At 41.5% G+C, this 18,957-nt stretch overlaps 2 protein-coding genes across 10 annotated transcripts in view; one reads left to right on the plus strand and one right to left on the minus strand.

Moving 5' to 3' along the window:
• The first annotated feature begins 816 nt into the window (after positions 1-816).
• Positions 817-5,992, plus strand: SHISA3 (shisa family member 3). The gene is made up of 2 exons (XM_005554784.5): positions 817-1,863; positions 4,528-5,992. The coding sequence occupies exons 1-2, from the start codon at positions 1,587-1,589 to the stop codon at positions 4,965-4,967; spliced, it is 717 nt and encodes a 238-aa protein (XP_005554841.2). The 5' UTR covers positions 817-1,586; the 3' UTR covers positions 4,968-5,992.
• Positions 5,993-11,897: 5,905 nt separating this feature from the next.
• ATP8A1 (ATPase phospholipid transporting 8A1) overlaps positions 11,898-18,957 on the minus strand; it is a 266,665-nt gene continuing 259,605 nt past the window's right edge. For all 9 annotated transcript variants that reach the window (XR_012434807.1, XR_012434806.1, XR_012434805.1 and 6 more), the window contains 2 exons: positions 18,136-18,227; positions 11,898-16,536 (listed from right to left, as the gene is read on the minus strand). Coding sequence is in view for 6 of the 9 variants with exons in the window: in XM_065544954.1 (XP_065401026.1) it covers positions 16,439-16,536; positions 18,136-18,227 (190 nt within the window). In the remaining 3 variants the exon portion in view is untranslated. The remainder of the gene's footprint in view (positions 16,537-18,135; positions 18,228-18,957) is intronic.

Below are 18,957 nucleotides of genomic sequence, written 5' to 3' on the forward strand. Positions count from 1 at the left end.
TGAGAACACTTTGTTCCTTTTGTTTCACTCAACTTGCCGACATCTAACTCAGGGACACGGGTATGCAGCGTGTTTGACAAATAAGCCGAGATACGCCGAACATATTCACACATACCAATAGATAATTGGAAGTTCAGGATGCAGTCAAAATAAACGCTTGCGTTTGACCCAGGTTTCACATAACACCAGTTCCATAAGGCACTTACGCCGCTAACGGAGCAGTGCCCCTGAAAATAGCCCACAGGGGACACATCATTTAAATAAATGTGTTTCTTTCCCTGAACAGAAGTTCAGTTCTGCTCAATTATCATTAATTTTGCTCCTTTATTTCCTTTGCGGGCATGAACGGAGAAGTCGTGCTCTTTGAGGTTTTGCGAGCTGGCCTTGGCTGGCAGAGGTGACCGGCAATCCTTCACACGGCGGAAAAAGTGCGAGTGTGTGTGTACTTGTGAAAACGTGTTGTTCCTCCCAGAAAAAGTGGAAACGTAGGTGGAAAGCTCAGTGCGCATGTTGGCGACACCTAAAAACGATGTTCTCGGTCCTGAACCTATAGAAGTGGTATCCCAGGGACGAGTCTGAGTCTGTGAGACAGGGCACAGATGATTTGACAAACTTCAATGACTGCACCGCATTCGTGCATTAACTCCTTTGAAAAGTAAATCCAGCGTCTCCACTCGCGCGCCCACGTGCGTGGATAAACGCGGGAATTCGGCTGCCCTCAACGTCACTCTGCAGACATTTCCGGGCTGTGAGAGAGTTGGGGTGTGCGGCGGGGGAGGGGAGGGTCTGATATCTTCAGGTTGAGAGTCAAGTCCTGGGGGAGCGGCATGGGCGGGGGTGGCGGGGGAGAGGCGGAGGATGGAGCGCGAACCAGAAGGCGCAGAGGACCCTCGGCCCGCGCCGCACCCGCTGTGATTAGCTCCAGCGGCGCGACCCGGGAAGGCGGACTCTTTCTTAACCCTGGTTGCCTCCTCCTCCCTCTTCCTTTTTAAAGGACGCCTTGCGGGCAGAGCTGTCAGCAATCCCGCTGCCATTTGTACTTGGCCGCGGCGGAGCTGACTCCTGCTCCTGTGACAGATAGGGGCGGGGGCTGAGCGGCCGCCTGTCCGGGGTACTCGCACGTGGGGAACAAATTCTTTTCTTCCGGCTCCTCTCGGGACCCGACGATCGCCACAAGTTGGGACTCTGTGCGGCGCTGGAGTTGGCAGCCCTGGGCGCGATGGCTCCCTTGAGGAATGGGGAGGGAGGTGGCCGGGGGGTTGGCGCGCCTCTCGCGCGGGGAGCGCTATGAGCCGGGTAAAGGGCGGCAGCGACAGCCCCAGCAACTGCCTCTGCCGGCGCCTCCCGCGGGCCCTCGCCAACTCGCCCCGCGCACCATGCTGACTCCCGGCCTGCGGAACTCGTAGTGCAGCCCCTGTCGCCTCCCCGGTCCCTGCTATCCCACGCAGGACTGGCTTCGGCCGCTGGGGCCAGCCGCTTGCGACGTGTCCCTGGGGAGGCGGAATCCCTGTGCGCCCTGAGCCGGGGCTCAGCCCTTCGCTTTCCAGCTGCGTCCTGCTCCGGGCCGCCCAGGGAGCCCAGTGGCGATGGGGGCACTGCTGGCGCTTTGCCTTCTCCTTGGCTGGCTGCGCTGGGGCCCGGCGGGCGCCCAGCAGTCCGGAGAGTACTGCCACGGCTGGGTGGACGTGCAGGGCAACTACCACGAGGGCTTCCAGTGCCCAGAGGACTTCGACACGCTAGACGCTACCATCTGCTGCGGCTCCTGCGCGCTCCGCTACTGTTGCGCGGCGGCCGACGCCCGGCTGGAGCAAGGCGGCTGCACCAACGACCGCGGCGAGCTGGAGCACCCAGGCATCACCGCGCGTAAGTGCGGGGCCCTTGGGGACAGATCCCTGCCCGCCTAACGGCGGCGGCTGCACGTGTGCGCGGGAGGACGCACAGACCCAGGAAGGTCTGTGCGCCAAGGGGACGCGGCCGGGTGGGGGGAATCAAGGGATGAGTGGGTGGTCGTGTTTCAGATCGTGGTCCTCTATTTATTTGCAGTCCCGCTTCCCGCCACTTGCAGTCTCTGTGGGTCGGCCCAAGGGAAAGTTTGCCAGGAACAGTGAGGAGCGCGGGGCTTGTGCCTGGTGGCCCGGGGAAAGACAGCTGGAGCTCCCGGGAGAAGGGTCGTGCGGGTTAAGCCAGGGTAGACTTGGGTTTTGGTGGGGGGGGGAGGGGGGGCGAGGGTGTCCCATTGCGCGCCCTTGTCACTTCGGGAGCTTCGGGAAGTGCCGAATGCAGGGAATCGCGACTCTTGTCGCGCGCTCAGTTGCAGGCCTTCAGGGCTAAGAAACTACAGTCACTTTTTTTTTTGTCCTATGACAGCGTTTCTAAGCCGCGGCCCCGTTCCACAGACTTCCTTTCAATTCTCTGCATCGAATTACCCTCTCCGGCCCACCCCCTATTGTCACGCCTTTCAGAAATGCCCAGGTCTTCGAGGTGGAGATTTAGAAACAAGGGTCGAAGGTGCTTCCCCGCCCCCTATTCTCACGTCGGAAAACACGGGTCAAATTTCCGCTCACTTCAGAGCGGAATAAATCACGACCGCAGCAAAGAAAATTTACACCTTGAAAAAAAGTTTTCCACCTGAATCGGAACATCAGGGAAACGCTTTAGAGCTTGAGGTGAGGGTTTTATGGCGGGGGAAACCGGAGAAGCGGGCGGAGCTGAGAGCGGGTGACACCCCAGGACTCCAGAGAGCCCAGGTCTGGAGCCGACAAGAGAAGGTCGCCGGCAAAGGGAGGAGACGCTGGAGAGATCATTAAAGGTTCCCCAACGACCCCTCCCCGCAAACTGATAACCCAGAGGACAGGGGAGTCTGCCCTCTATTAGTGCTGCACTAGAGGGTGAATGTTGGGGGTCAACATTTCCAAGCTAGAGGATTTGGGAAGTAGTTTCTGGAGAAAAGATGCTCAATGGAAAGTAGAGAAATCTAGGCCGTTCTGGCCTGTGAGAAAAATACAGACTCTTCCCCACGGCTTCACTCACTCACCCTGGGGGACCCAGCTGCCCTCTGGGAGTAAGGGCAATTGCCCAGTCTGCAGCAGGGGCTCCCTCTGCGCTCCCTGTTCGGCTCGGTTGCCAGAGGACAGCAGAAGGGACAGGCAGTCTCCACACTCACTGAGTCTGGGATCAGGCAAACCCTGATGGACCTTGGCTCTATCACCTGCCGGCCCTGTAACTTAGGCAAGTTAGTTAACTGCTCTGGATACCTCTTCTCAGTTCTAAAGTGGGCATACTGCTCTCAAGGGAGTTAAGTTGTTGGTGACCTGAGAGTGTATGAATACTGAAGCGCAGGGCTAAGTAAATGGTAGTTACTCACTTTGCCTTTTCTTGCACACTGGTGCTAGTAAACAGGGGAGAATGGGAGGGACACAGAAGAGCTTATGCCTAGGAGCCCACAAATAGTTGACAGTTACCTGTCCTCACTGGCTCTGTCTGTGGGAATGCACAAACTTCTCTGATCTATTTCCACATCTGGAAAATGGAGCTTATCATGTCCATCTCCCAGGGTCTCCATGAGACTTTAACCAGATAATGAATAAGAAAGAGCCGGGCACACAGTAGGGACTTAATCAATGCAGGTTTTCTTTCTTCTACCTGTAAGCTGGAGGCTGTGTCCTCGCACGGCTCTATCAGGGGAGATACCTGGAGAATTGCCCTAGGGGATGCCTCTGGGCTTGGAAATTTTATGTCTGCCTTGTAGAGGGAGAAGGAAATTGGAGTTTGCTCTGTTTGAGGGATGATTTTATAGAAAGTCGGGGCCGTGGACACCAAGAATTGCCTCGTGATCTATCTAAAGTTCAGTCTGACTTCCCAGACTTGGATGGGAATTGAGAGGCATGGCAGCTGGAGTGGGTATTCCAAATCTTTCCTGGAAAGAAGCAGCCAGAGCTGGCAATTTGTGGTATGGTAGGAGACACAGTAGATTGGGCCCTCTGTGAATTTCTTTATACTGTTCTTTCTGGAGTCTCACAAAATCCTGGGTCTGTGTGTAGAGGGGAATCTCCTTTAATAGGCCTGGCTCTCTTTGCTTACACTGGAGATTCTTGGATGGGAGATGGATTGCCAGCCTAAGAGAGGGGTCAGATCTCTTATTGCCTCACTGTGATCCAACTACTAAAACCTGCATTTAAACCCAGAATTATTGTAACCCCTAAAATTCACCCTTTCCCTCCAGTGCCTGAACAGGAGAACAGATTCCATTTTTTTTTTTTCTAACTTCCAGATGTGCAATATGATGGTTAATTGCTAACAGAGGCTACGGTATCTGTTGCTTCCTCCCTGCTAGGAGTAGCGAGAATATTACATCATCACAGTTTGCATTGCATTTTGCAGGTTACCATTAACAAGCTCTGAAAAACTGAGCTGACAACCGTGATAATACTGAGTCTGCCACCTCTCAACCCTCAGCTGCCCAAGCAGAGCTCAGAGTCTAGGAGATCCTCATCCGAGCATCTGTTTATGTCTGTTTTTGCCTTTTAGAGCCTGTCTACGTCCCCTTTCTCATCGTCGGCTCCATCTTCATTGCGTTCATCATCCTGGGCTCTGTAGTGGCTATTTATTGTTGCACCTGTTTGAGACCCAAGGAGCCCTCGCAGCAGCCAATCCGCTTCTCACTCCGCAGCTATCAGACAGAGACCTTACCCATGATCCTGACCTCCACCAGCCCCAGGGCACCCTCCCGGCAGTCCAGCACAGCCACGAGCTCCAGCTCCACAGGCGGCTCCATCCGCAGGTTCTCCTTTGCCAGGGCTGAGCCGAGCTGCCTGGTGCCCTCGCCGCCCCCGCCATACACCACAAGCCACCCAATCCACCTGGCTCAGCCATCTGGTTTCCTGGTGTCACCCCAGTATTTCGCTTACCCCCTCCAGCAGGAGCCCCCCCTGCCTGGGAAGAGCTGTCCAGACTTCAGTTCCAGTTGACACGCCCAGGCCATGAATCCACAAGTCAGTCAAATGGCAGACAGGTGGAGCCCTGCTGCCATTGCCACATGCAATTCTGAGAAAATTTCCCTTGTAATTGATCAGTGTCATGGAGGAGCATGCTCGGAAAACACAGCACCTTCTAATTTGAGAGTTCCTGGCTCCAATCACAGAATGGCTAAACCAGAGAACTGTTTTCTGGTTTTGCAAACATGTGATCATTACATTTCAATTTATGCTACTTTTATTCAAAACATGCAGCAGTTTGACTTTAAAGTTGCAAATTGGCTGAAAATGTTTTACTGGACATTCAGCTGTGCTGCTTAGAAAAAGGCCACATGTTTCTTTTTCATACAAGTTGTTTATTGAGTTATGATAGAAATATACTCATAAATAAGCAAAGAAAAATACCTAATTATAATTATCGAAGGTTCACTTAAAAAATTAACTATTAGGTAAACTTAAGGGGACAGTGAACAATCTGTTTATGATTTCGGGAGTAACCTAACCACGAATAATATTAGCATAATGAGAACATTTATTTTTTAAATAAATAACTAGATTTTGTTTAAAATAAGAGGTTTTTTCCAGAATACAAGTTTTCAATAACTACATGAGGAGTTTAAAGTTTTAAATATATACTCAGACATTCATTGTAACACAGAGTCTGTGTAAAATCATTTCCCTCACCCACTGGAGGGAGTATTTATTGCAGACATTTTGTTCAGCAACATTTAGTGTTTCTGTGAAAGTTGGACAGTTGGGGCTTAAAACATTTATTTGTAAAATGAGATATGTACAAATGTAAATATTTGTAATTTAATGTATTTACCACATTGTACTAATTATTTAGTAGTCATACTGTAATTTTTATGTTAATAATTGTGGAGTTCAAAGTCTAGCTATTGGTATAATCATCTAATATTATATATATCTCCAGTGCCACTGAATTTTATGTCTGATGACTATATATTTGGGCATATATCTTGTTGGATTAGAATAAATAAAATACTTTATGTTTTCATGAACTCTATTGAAATTTTAAAGTGATTCGTTTTATCTCTTTAGCAATGTTTTTGCTATTCAATGAAATGAAATGTCTTTAACACATACTTCATATTTTAAATAAAAAAAAATTCCGTATCAGGGCTCGTGAAAGCAGCAAAGGAAGTGAATTTTTATGGAGGTCTCAGTCTCCAGCCCTCCGATGGGTTATTTGGCCTGTGGAGAATTCATCATTGGGACGTTCCTCATAAGAATCTGGATTTCTGGCTTCTCGTGACATACAGGACGTGGCACTAGAGGTTCTGCACTGCCTTGGGGTCAGGTCAATCCTCTTCAGACAGGACACCTGCCATTTGCCAGCCTCCTGCCTGGTCTCCCCACCTGGCCCATCTATTTCTGCTATGTTACCTACCTGGCCCCTGCAGGTGTGATTTGAAAGCCCAGATTTATAGGAATTCATACTATCGTATGTCACTCTCAATTTTCAAACACAACTAGTTAGAGGCAGAATTCTGTCCTAAGACAATTGTTTGGCCTTGTCTCTTCGTCTTCTAGTTAAGGAAACAAGTTCAAAGACATTATGCGTCTGCTCAGTCTAAAGGCAGAGGGGCTCTGACTTCTAGTCTCCTGCTTTATCCTGTATCTAAAAGCTGTCTGACTTCCAAGTTTCCCAAATTGTTCAAAATAATCAAGGAAAGAAACAGCTGCATGTAAAAGGATGAACATTTATACACATGTTCTTGGGTGCAATCCTACGCTATTAGACTAGTTTTATTTATGTTTGTGGTATATTGGTCCTTTTAATGGTTTTAAGGTAACCTTATTAAAGCTCTTCTTATGAGCCAAGCATTAAGTATTAACACGTATTAACTTATTTTATGCTCTCAACAAGCCCAACAGAAAAGTATTACAATTCCTATTTTAAAGATTTGAAAGCTGAGGCACAAAGGAATGAAGTAACTTGCCCAAGGCCCTGCAGCTAGTCTGTACTGGAGTTGATATGCATAAACACACAGATCCAAACAGCAAGGGAACACCTGCTTTGAGATTTTCATGGTTCTGTGTACAAAATTCATCGGAGATTTTAAGATAATAAGCCTAAGCTTCAAACGCAGTGATTCTCGGCCCCGTTGGACCCCAAAATGAGCTCTCCTTAGAACAAATATTTTGTAACATCCCTTTATCAGTCCTAAAATGAAATTTATAGATAACTCACTACACACATAGTTTTTTAAAATCAATACAATGCCCCAATGGTAAATAGAAGAAAGAAAGGGAAGTAACTTATTTCTAAATGTAAAGGCTTGGGCAGACTTAAAAAAGACACAGATGCTAACCCCTTACTCAAAATTACCATGATGTGACAGCTTCAAATCCAGACGGATGCAGTTGGTCATTCTGGCAACTCAGATAAACACAATTGCACTGATGCCATTAATGTGATTTTTCCCAGCAAAGTTTGATCATCCTTTGATTTGCACAGTGCCTGTGTATCTGAAGAATTCAATGTATACTAGGGCAGTGCAAAAAATATAGGTAAAATGGGATTACATTTTTTTTCACCAGTAGGAATGGTGGACGTTCCAAAGTCATGTCGATGGACATCAAGTCTTCGTTGTGCAGGCTGCTCCGTGCATTGTAGGATCTTTGTTACAACTGAGTCCCCCTCAGTGAATGCCAGTAGCACATCCACCTCCGCCCCAACACTCTGATGCTAAAGATTCCCCCATGCAATTCCACCATGTGCCCTAGAGGGTGGAACTGTCCCCACTGAATACCATCTAGTTGTCAGATTTCTCTAGTAGCTGTACTTTTATTTGTCATCCCTTTGGAGAACAGTTTATGTCCATTAGACAAGTTAACGCTAAGGAATTCATAGAGAGTTCACATCTGCAAATTTCCCTTCCTCAGCAGGATGCCCCAGTCAATTTAACTGGCCATAAATTGTTTAAAATTAGAGAGATATTGTGTACCTCATTGCAATATGGCATTCGGTGATACTAGATCAAATCATATCCCCAAGTAATTGGTGATATACAGTACATGCCTTTGACTTTCTCCCTGGAAGCTATATAGGTGATATGATTATTCACAATGTTAGGTAAAAAGCCTATCCTGTGGCAGATTTCTAGATATTGTTCCATTCAACAGTTCTTTGCTGAACACCACTTATGGGTTAGGTGCTGGGTGAGATGAATAAAAGATCATTAAAATGCACTTCCAACTCAAGGAGCCACTACCTATTACAGGCTCCGGCATGATGACAAAGACAAATACTTGTGATAAAATGTCATAGATGCTTTATAAAAGAAGCACCATATCTTTTTCTGCTCTCCGTGGTAACCGCGATTACAGGGGAGTGCAGGATACCCTGGTAGCACTTACAAAGGACACTGTTCATCCTGGAGATGTTGACATTGGACCTGAGCCTTGAGAGACACATAGGATTTGAATGAAGAAGACAGGGCAGAGGAAGAAAGAGAGGGGGGCTGGAAATAAGGGAAAAATATATCAGGCAGAGTAAAGAATTCATAGACAGACACAGAAGCACCCACCCATGAGCCTAAAAGAACAAGGAACATTTAAGAACCCAGAAGAAGACTGGGTGCTCACACCTGTAATCCCAGCACTTTGGGAGGCCGAGGTAGGTGGATCACGAGGTCAGGAGATCGAGACCATCCTGGCCAACATGGTGAAACCCTGTCTCTACTAAAATACCAAAAATTAGCCAGGCGTGGTGGTGGGCCACCTGTAGTCCCAGCTACTCAGGAGGCTGAGGCAGGAGAATTGCTTGAATCCAGGAGGCAGAGGTTGCACTGAGCTAAGATTGCACTACTGCACTCCAGCCTGGCAACAGAGCAAGACTCCGTCTTAAAACCAGAAACAAACAAACAAAACAAGAATCCAGAAGAAGTGAGGCTGGAGAGAGAAGCAGGGGCAGATTAGAGATCTTGAACACCACAGCATTTGAACAGATGTCAAATGCAAAAGGGAGTCTGGAAGGATTTCACAGGGGAGGGGAATGGGATCATATCTTTGTTTTAGAAAGATTAGGCTGCCAAGGTCAAATAAAATCACTTGGAATTTCCAAGGAGCTGTTCCTCACAATCTGCTAAACCACCAAATACAGGGGAAACTTGTCTGCTTTTGTTACTTTCAGAAAGAATTTGAATCCAACATCCTCATTCCATGATTATTGTGAAAAATAGAAGTTCTGCATTTTGAAAGGTTGTTATGCCAATAATGGATAACATTTATTAAGCACCATGTGTCCCAAGTGCTTTATGAATTGTATCACTGAATCTTCACAGCCCTGAAGAGGGGATTAGCATTGTGCCTATCATGCAGATGAAGAAATCAAGGTGAGAAGCTTAAACATTGTGCACAAGGACGAACGATACCATAGGGGACAGATTTGAACCAGGAGGTCTACTTTGAAATTCTATGTTCTGTGTGACATTAGCCCTAGGAGGTCTAATTTTGTCAGGAAAACAAAAATATCCAATGTACTTTTCAGAAAATCTATTGGGGAAAAAGTGATTAATTGTATCATATTATACACATCCTATTGATTTGAGGGGATTGTAATAGTCAAGGAGAGCTTATGCTGCATTATGAGAATGTGGCATAAAATGAAGCATGAATAAAAACACTAGATGATAAACATTTCTCCCTTTACACATGAGAAATGGGATTCCAGAGGGTGATTGAGCGTGGATTTTGAAGCTGTAATGCTTGGGTTTTCTGGCTGTGTCACTTAAAAGTGGAGTGACTTTGGGCCACTTAAGTTCACTGTGTCTCAGTGTTCTCATTTGTAAAATAGAGACATTAGTACTACCTTTTTGCTTATGGTTGCCTTGAGAAGTAAAGTTACAGACACTGTCTCTTGTCACTTGCATTCTAGTGGGCAGAAAGCTGTGTAGTAAGGATAAATAACAGAAAGCAGATGAAATACTTTAGAATAAAAACGAAAGGCTAAGTACTGTGGGAGGGCAGACGTCACTGTTGATTAGGGGTAGGGAACAGAGAAAATGGTCCTACTGTTTGATCGAGTAAGTCCTTGATTCATGGGCCCCTTTGGTACTTGACCAACTTCCTGCTATTGTCTGGAGTTGGGCATCCTCTCATCCTGTTGGCTACTCATGGTCCGTACATTTCATTCATCATCTGCTTTAGAGAGCACATTTGTACCCAGGTGTGGTGGCAGCTGCCTGTAATCCCAGCTACTTGGGAGGCTGAGGCAGGGGAATCGCTTCAACCTAGGAAGCGGAGGTTGCAGTGAACCAAGATTGTGCCATTGCACTCCAGCCTGTGTGTCACAGTGAGACTACGTCTCAGAAACAAAAAAATAACTGTTCCTTGGAGACAAATCTATTCTAAAATAAGTGTGCTTTTCTAACAAAAAAAGCACATTTGACATAGTAAATTTGCTTTAAAATGGTTATGTTCCAAAGTGAACAGATTGTACACTTGTCCAAATGGATAATTCCTTATTTTCCCCAACTGTTTTATTTTTGTTATTAGCTACTTCTCATGGTGGAGAATTTACCAGATTGACTTGAATCCATGGGAAATTTTCTCTCTAAAATGAGATAACCAAAAAACTTCCTGAAAGTAGATACAGTCACAACCAGGAATTTGACAAATTTCACTGGGTTGGGATTTTACCTTTGCATAATCCAAAACATTTATTTAGTTATGTGTTCAGGAAAACTAATAATTTATAGCCATGTTAAACTATTAAGGGAACAAACTGTTAACATATTTTTATATGTACATGACTATTTTAAAATTGCAATTAAACAATAGTTAATGAAATTATTCTGACAGGAAATCCTTATTTACACTGCTAGTTTCATGTACTTGAAAGTAATAAAATGGCAAGAGGTGTTTCATATTTTCCAACAAATTTTATTAGCCTATTCATGAAATTAGGTTAGGAAGACCTTTCTTCATTAAAGTGAGGTAGTTCTGTTACTGAAATGAAAGTTAGGTTAGAGATGCCCTACGCATCCAAAAACAAAATTTAAATGGAGATGACACATTGAATTTATGGAAATGTAATTCGTTTGCTTTTAGATTATGGTAGTATTAGAAGGCATCTTAAACTACAGGTCAGTGGAAGCACGTGCTGATTTTAAGGAGAATGGAGTTGAATGTGAAAATTATTTGATAGAATTCAGAGGTAACATATCCATGAACTGTTTTGCTGTGGTTTTGAATGGAGGTTCCCACCCAACTGTCGTCCCTGGGAAGATTGTGGGAGAGGACATGGGGCTCCAGGCAGCTAAGCATGCACGGCCTCAGTCTAATAAAATCAGATGCTCCTCAAATTGCCTCTCCAGTGCCTCTTTGAGAACTAATCCTATTCTAGTAATTTACCTAATTGTATTTTCAGTTGTTTCTCTTTTACCAAAGGACACTAATTTTTGCTGAAGTGATTGTTCTCATTTCTGACGCTGTCTATACTTCTGTCTCATGTGCTCAATTTTGTTATTTTCTGGTTACTGCCTTCAAATGTTATTGCCTAACTTGACCACTTTCTCATTAACTTAATAGTTGGTTTAGAAAACAAATCCATCCAACATAATTCATGGTTGAAACCATGAACTGTTTACTTGCAAGCTGATTTAAATATGTAACAGGGACAACCCCGGGAGGCTTTTCATACTGAAGTGACAAAATACTTTTATTAAAAAGTGACAAAATAATTTTATTTAAAAATTCTGTTTATTTAATTATAAAAACTACTCATCTTACCAAACTAGAGTTAATGCACTCCATTTCATGTCTGATTTTGCTGGATTAAAATGAAGGGCTATTTTGTAAATCACTGGGATACAACTTCTCAGACTAGTTACTGTTGGAGTTGAAGGTTTTAGAAAGCAATACAATTTCTAGAACTAGCAATCAAAACTTCAACAATTTTAAGTAATGGTAAAGTTTATTTCATTTTTAATAACAATTAGAGGACAAAATGTTGAAAAATTTGCAGTTTAAAACATGCACATTCACAAAAGGCCAATGACACATAACACTGCATAGAAATAATATTACTCGACTTTAATAACTACAAAACACAGTGCATCAAACATCAAGATAAACAAACCTGAGAAAACTACTATAACCACAGATTCAATACTCTCCACTCATGCGGCCTCACAATTTCTACAGCAGTTTCAGCAGGAATGGTTTTTCAGGGAGCTGAAAATACTACTTTATCTTTAACGCAAAACTGCAGTTTTCTGTAGTAGCTGCCTTCCAAGGCTGCCCTATTTTTTTTTTTAACCTAATATACTTGAAGATGTAAAAAATGACGATTGAAGTAGTTAAACAACAGATAGTATTTACTGCATTTATGGCTTCCATTTAGAACCATGAAACATAAAAATATTATTTTTAACTCTTCTGCTCACATCTTTGCAAGAACAGATTTACTTGTGGAAAGTTGCTGTTAATTCAAAGTAAGCAAATATGAAATCTAGTTTTCCTACTTAAGGGAGATTTATTTGCTGAGAAGTTTTGGGAGCTTTATTAAGAAAAGTTCTTAGAGGCAAGCTAAACAAAAGATTCAATTAAATTTGTTCAAATTTCTTTGTAAAATAATCTACTTATTTAAAAAGTTGTGCAGAGGACCAATTAATTTGTCTACTGAATATTAAATTCCAGGTAGGCCATGATAGAACTTTACAAGGCAGAAATAAACATCAAGATTTACAGCAATAGCCATGCATTGGCCTGGATAACTTTAAATATGAATTCATGCAAACCATAAACCTATCAAAAACACAGCTGTTCTCATACAGAAAGTAAATCAAGACAAAATATGGAAAACATTTATTTCCCTTCCTTCAAAACTAAACTTACATTCCACTTTAATAGCTGTTGAAGGTTAATTAAAATGCAGTAAAGTATAACTACGTTACACAAGTGACTTCAGTTATTTTAATGTGAGAAAAATCAGACTATGGTATCTTACGAGTCATTATAGAAATGTTCATCATTAAAAAGCATTTATTAGGCACTGAACTGCATGGTGTTACCTTAAGTCATTTACAAAAAGAATTCCTGGTCCATGTGATGTGAATGGACTGGGCATTTTCTCCATAAATTCTGTAGATGACTATTTATAAGATTATACACTTAATGGGTTTTAAAACCAGGAACTATCAAAGGGCAACTGCACAAAAATAAACATGATTATTTAGCTTTGTAATAATTATGACACTGTCATAATTTTAAAACTATGAATAATACAATCTATTACTTTCTGACTAGCATTCATCTCCTGAAAAAACGTTTTAAATGACAAGTTGTAAGTGTTGTACAGGGCACGCAATGCAAAACAAATTATCATGTGACTTTCACTTTGGATATTTAGAATGCTGAATGGCAAAATTAAAGTATAAAATTTAATGATCAGAATGCTGATTGATTTCCATAATTCATTTCCCCTCTAGAAATTAAAGAGGAATCATTGATTCCATTTAATGACCATACAATTCATGTAAATGGCTAACATTATTTAGCAGAATACACATTCACCTGACTTGATTAGAAAACGTTTTCCATTAACTGAGCAACACTGCTGAAGCACTCTCACATTAGAGCATAGAGTGGAGGTGGGAGGACGGGAAGTACATGTATCATTTACAATTTACAACGTTCCTGAGAGACACTGTTCCTGCTAATAATTTCTACAATATAACATCTTTCTGGGTGTGAGACACCAATATATTTTTATATGTATATATAAAACATTTAGAAAGTCCATGCTCAATACCACTGTGTACTATTCAATATTAAAGAAGCAACTTCCAGCTTTTCAATGCTAAATGAACGAGGATTTTCTAAGTTGTATTTTCTGAATTGTAAACATTGTAAAGCAACTGTGTTAGCATTTGCCAGAGTCCCTATAAGGAACTTTTCAATGGAGAGTACATGCCCTTTATTTAAAAAAAAACACATGTTCAAAGTCACTTCGACTGTTTATTTCAATCCTGGTAAAACCATGTGACTTTTTTCCAATTATGGAAGGTTTAAAAAAATCAGACTATTTTCTCCTATTTAACACTGCAAAGTCAATGCAATTGAAATGTTATATTTTAAGTTTTACCAAGAAGGTCACTCCCTGTCCCTCAAATCCCAAGTCTCACCCAGGAAGCAAAGAGACTGACAATGTCAATAATTCAAAAATAGGACCATGGGACAAAGAGGCTCAAATCAGTCACATTTCAGATCACGTTACACAGTATCAACCATAAGTAGTATTCTCGTTTCAGAGCTCCACAGAAACAATCCATGTTTCGAGATTAAAACTTACAGTTTTAACGCAGAAAATCCAGTTCTATTATATTCATAATGTTTTCATATTAAAATTCTGCAAAAGGGTGCCACTGATGAAGGGAGGGCAAATAGAAGCAGTTCTTCTCTGTAACTGTTATAAAGTGTTTCTCTGGAGGGGTGCACTTCATTCTTGCTTTCTCATTTCTTGTGGTTTGACCTCAGCTATCACCACTGGGAAGCCCAGCCCAGGTAAAGCTGCTCTGAATATTCATTCATTGCACAGGTAAAGACTGGGACTTCAGAATTTTGAAGACGATCTTAGACTCTTACACCTGTGGTCTTGCTAGATATGTTGATTCCTGACTCTCTTAAACTGTACCCCAAACAGGAAGGACTTGGGAAGTAAAGTATGTAAACGTGTGTTCCCTTAAGGTTAGAATTATGTATATGTGTTATAAACTTTTATTTGTAGAAAATGGAGAGGCATACTGGTAACTAAGTAGCTACAAATACAGACAAGGAAATGATACATATCCTAATTTTAAATCTAGATTGAGAAAAAGGGTGAAAAGAATGTGAAAATATTAAACTCAAGAAGCGATCTGAAAAAAAATCACCTCTTCTCAATTCTAGTTGACTTTTTTAAAAGAGAAAGTTCTATTTTGCTGGTAAGTCCATGTAAAGGCAAGCAGGCTTTTCAGTAAAAGGCAAATAGTTTGCTTCGATCTCTGAAGTGTATCTGAAAACGAATTCTTTTTTTTTCAAATGAAAAGTATTATTTAAAAAATAGTGTAGAAAACTGGTTGTGGTTTTTAAACAGCCCCTTCATTTACTGTTGGTTGCAAAATAGCCATTGTCAGATGTCCTGTAAATGCTGAAAACAACTGAATTGAACATACATTTTAAAACATACTAACAAAACCTACTCATGATGAAAGTGTCCTTTGACTGTAAAGTTATGGGCTTGAGTAAAATTGGCATTTTTTAAATGGGGAAAATGTACTACTTATTTGTCCCAATAAGCATCAAGTGATGAATTTTGGGAACTATTTGATGAGTGAACTGTGAAATAATTTTCAGTCTTCAGTATCAGGGCAGTCATCATGACACCGGGTGTGCTACATAAGACAGCAGGCATTGCTAGTGGGAACTGGAACACAGGACAAAAGCCCATGCATTTATCTGGCATGTTATTCCAAATATTGCAACAGAAGCTTTGGAAATCCCACGTAAATATGTAGCATATGTTTCTTAAGAGGAAAAACTTTAAGACAAAATGACACCACTCAATCTACTGCATTAGCCAGATTTTTAGAAAAATCTAAATGATGATGAAACTTCATCAGAAACAACTGAAACATACATACAATTTGAAAAATCAGTGTCATAACAACAGTCACATTAGCACGTGTGTCCTCTAACAAATAAACACGACAAACAACAAAGAAGCATGTGTAAGGCCAAAGGTGCAACATCACAGATTTTAGTAGCAAATGCCTTGAAATACTCATATTTGTAAATCACTCTTACATTTGAAAAGTCAGACATGCAGATCTTACAGCAGAACTGGAAGTAAACTTTCTCTTACATTTCTGGACATACGACCACTGAACTAGGAAAACACTTACTGAACCTCTTTGGCAAACATTTATCAAGACAATTTTTGACACAAATGCTTGTTAATGCCTTGTTTAGAAATTTTGCTCAGGAAGGTGAGTCAGTTCCTTAAGAATGCTGGTTTGTTTCAGCATATCCTGAAATCTAAGTCTGGATATCAAGAGTCCCTTTAGCTAAATACCATTTAGAGTTTTTTAATGGTTGGTTACCTTGTGGTACAGCCAATAAACTGATAGTCTGTTACAGCCCCAGAGTCACGGCATAAGAATACTGACTTATTCTCCGTTTAAGAAAAGCACTCTGGCAAGATACCAGGTCATTTTCAATTTCCGCTTACAAAGACTTAGCAAATACTTTAAAAAATCCAAAAGAGATGGTGTTACAGTACAGTTGCACAGTGCTTATGTCTATAATATACATGAATCTGAATGTCCATCAGCGAGATGAGCTCAGATCCACCTTTCCTCTCCATGGACCAGACTGGAATTGGTTAGCAGACTGCGGTGACAACCTGGTAGGTCTCCTTAGAGAGAGAACAGAGCCTGCCTTTCAGGCTCTCCCCATCACCATTCATCGGGCCTCTGTTTCGTGGTATCATATGCTCTAATCACTTCAGACTGTGAAACGATTCCATTTTCATCTTGAGAGAACGCATACCCATCTGTAGGTTAATGATAAAACAGAAATTTTCACAAAGGCACTGGAAACCACTGTTATTCTGACTTTTGGGTATTCATTTTCTAGCTTGGGGAACGAATGCAGTCTTCCCATCTTCAAAAGCATGGAGACACTGATTTTTAATGCCTAGAAAAGACACAGACTTAACTTCAAAATAAAGAGTGGGATGATCATAGCTTGCCAGTTTAGATTCTAGGAATTCTCCCCAGAAGACTGAGTAGGCGCCCTCAAATCCCCTAAATCTTCTGTCCCATAAGTCAACTCCAACTCTTCTAATTGTTGCTTCCCCAATTCTGGAGGGGGTGAGGGAGTTAAGTGGGCTCACATATTTCCATATAGGTCAGGTGGATGAGAGGAAAGGAAAAGTGATATGTAAGTGAGGTGGTGAATAACGTAATTGATTCAACTATCCCACCATGTACAGTCCCTTGGTATCTGTGGGAATGGCTTCAGGGATCCCCTTGAATATCAAAATCCACAGATGCTTAAATCCTTTATATAAAATGGCACAGTATTTGCATATAACCTACACACATCCTCTTGTAGACTTAAAATCGTTTCTAGATTACTTGTAATACCTAATACAATGCCCCCACATCAGTTCATTCTAGTAGATTTAATGTGGTATTTGGTCCACGGCAAGGTCAAGTTTTGCTTTTAGGAACTTGGTGAATTTTTTCCCCCTTGAATATATTTGACTCACAGTGGGTTGAATCCACAGATGTGGAACCCACAGATAGAAAGGGCCAATTGTACATCAAAACATCACCTTGTACTCCATAAATATAGACAATTATTATTTGTCAATTTAAAAAGGCGAGGAGAAGGAGATAAACACAAATAGCTGCTAATGGTGGCAAGTGGACATTCCTTCAGAGGACATTCCCCTTGGCCCTCAGCATCACAAATAAACTCACTCACGCTCCAACACGGCATGGGGATAAGGAATGGCCCCCAAGGGGATCACATCTTTAGAAAAGACCTCTTGAAGTATAAAGAGCAAAAGCATTAGACATGAGTATATGTAAGTGAAAATAAATTATATGTGGAAACAACATGAAACAAAAGATATATTACTCACACAAATACGTTTACTACCGGGTTTTACATTTTATATTCGTTTTTAGATCTTGAAATGTTAAGAGGGCGCAATATCTAATAATTTCTTACAACTCTAAATATTCATAAATATTTCTGAGGGGAAAATATATGTTTCCTTGTGTTGCATGAAAGCTGAAAGGCTCTTGCAAAGTTATTCAAGTAGAAAAGATAACAAGACAGGGGCAGCTTTTAAGAATTAAGATTTACTGGCTTTAAAGAAAAAGATTTGAGGAAGCAAGGAATGTAGAAATACTGTTTTTCTTAAACTGAAACAACAAGATTTTAAAATTAACTATCTCTTCTGTTAAAAGTGAAATGGTTCTGACCAATGGATTTTCTGTTATTTACAGGTTGCAAATATGCAAAACTTGTTTTAGACGTTAGTTTTAAATAAATATCCCTAAAGTTAGGATATTGTATAAATGCTATCATACAGTAATGGCAGAGAATTTCTTTAAAAATAAGAAACTCAAATACTCACGGAGCAGGTTTTGTTGCAAGGATTCAGAGCGGTACAAGTTCACGTGGTTCTTCTTAAAGACGTTCTTGAGCAGTTGCGCCCTCTCGGTCAGGCTGCAGAGCAGGTGCAAACGTGTGAAATGAATTATCAACTCGGCAGAGACCCCAGTGTGCCCACAGGACCACCAAAGAGAGTTAGACTTAAACAAAAGATGGCTTGAGAAATCCGTAGCCTAGTGATTCTTTTTACACTATTTTCTCAGATAGCAAATGAGATTTCAAGTATTTAGACAGACTTTTGAGGCCATTTTCTCCCTAAGGAGTTTTGTCCCCAATAATCCTTCTCGCAGTAAAAAGTAAGATCTCCTCACCACCCCCCACTCAGTTATATTTAAGTCAAATGACAACACAGAGCCAGTACAACACAATTAAAACAAAAAATACAAAACATCAGTAGTGTTATTCACTTCTAAAAACTTACTACATATATTCTAAGCATGGCATTTTTAGAATGAAAAAAATTAATTATTACTATTTTTTTCATATTTGGCACGTTTTTAGTGCAAAATATTTTTAAAAGATATTAACTAAAGTAAATATTAACTAACATTATACAAAGAAGACATTTCATAGACTTTTTAACTAGAAAAAATTTACTACCACTAATATGGTATGACATGTGTTCCTTAATTTTATTTTAAAATAAACTATTTTCAGAAAAAGTGATTATGATAGGTGAAATAACAAGGAAAGTATTTTGTCAATGAGTGTTTAGAATAGTTGTCTCCTCAGATACAAATCCAGATAATTAATTATGTAACTTCTAAAAGCACATTGTAAAAAA

The sequence above is a fragment of the Macaca fascicularis genome, chromosome 5 (assembly GCF_037993035.2).
Source record: "Macaca fascicularis isolate 582-1 chromosome 5, T2T-MFA8v1.1".
NCBI classification, from domain to species: Eukaryota; Metazoa; Chordata; class Mammalia; order Primates; family Cercopithecidae; genus Macaca; species Macaca fascicularis.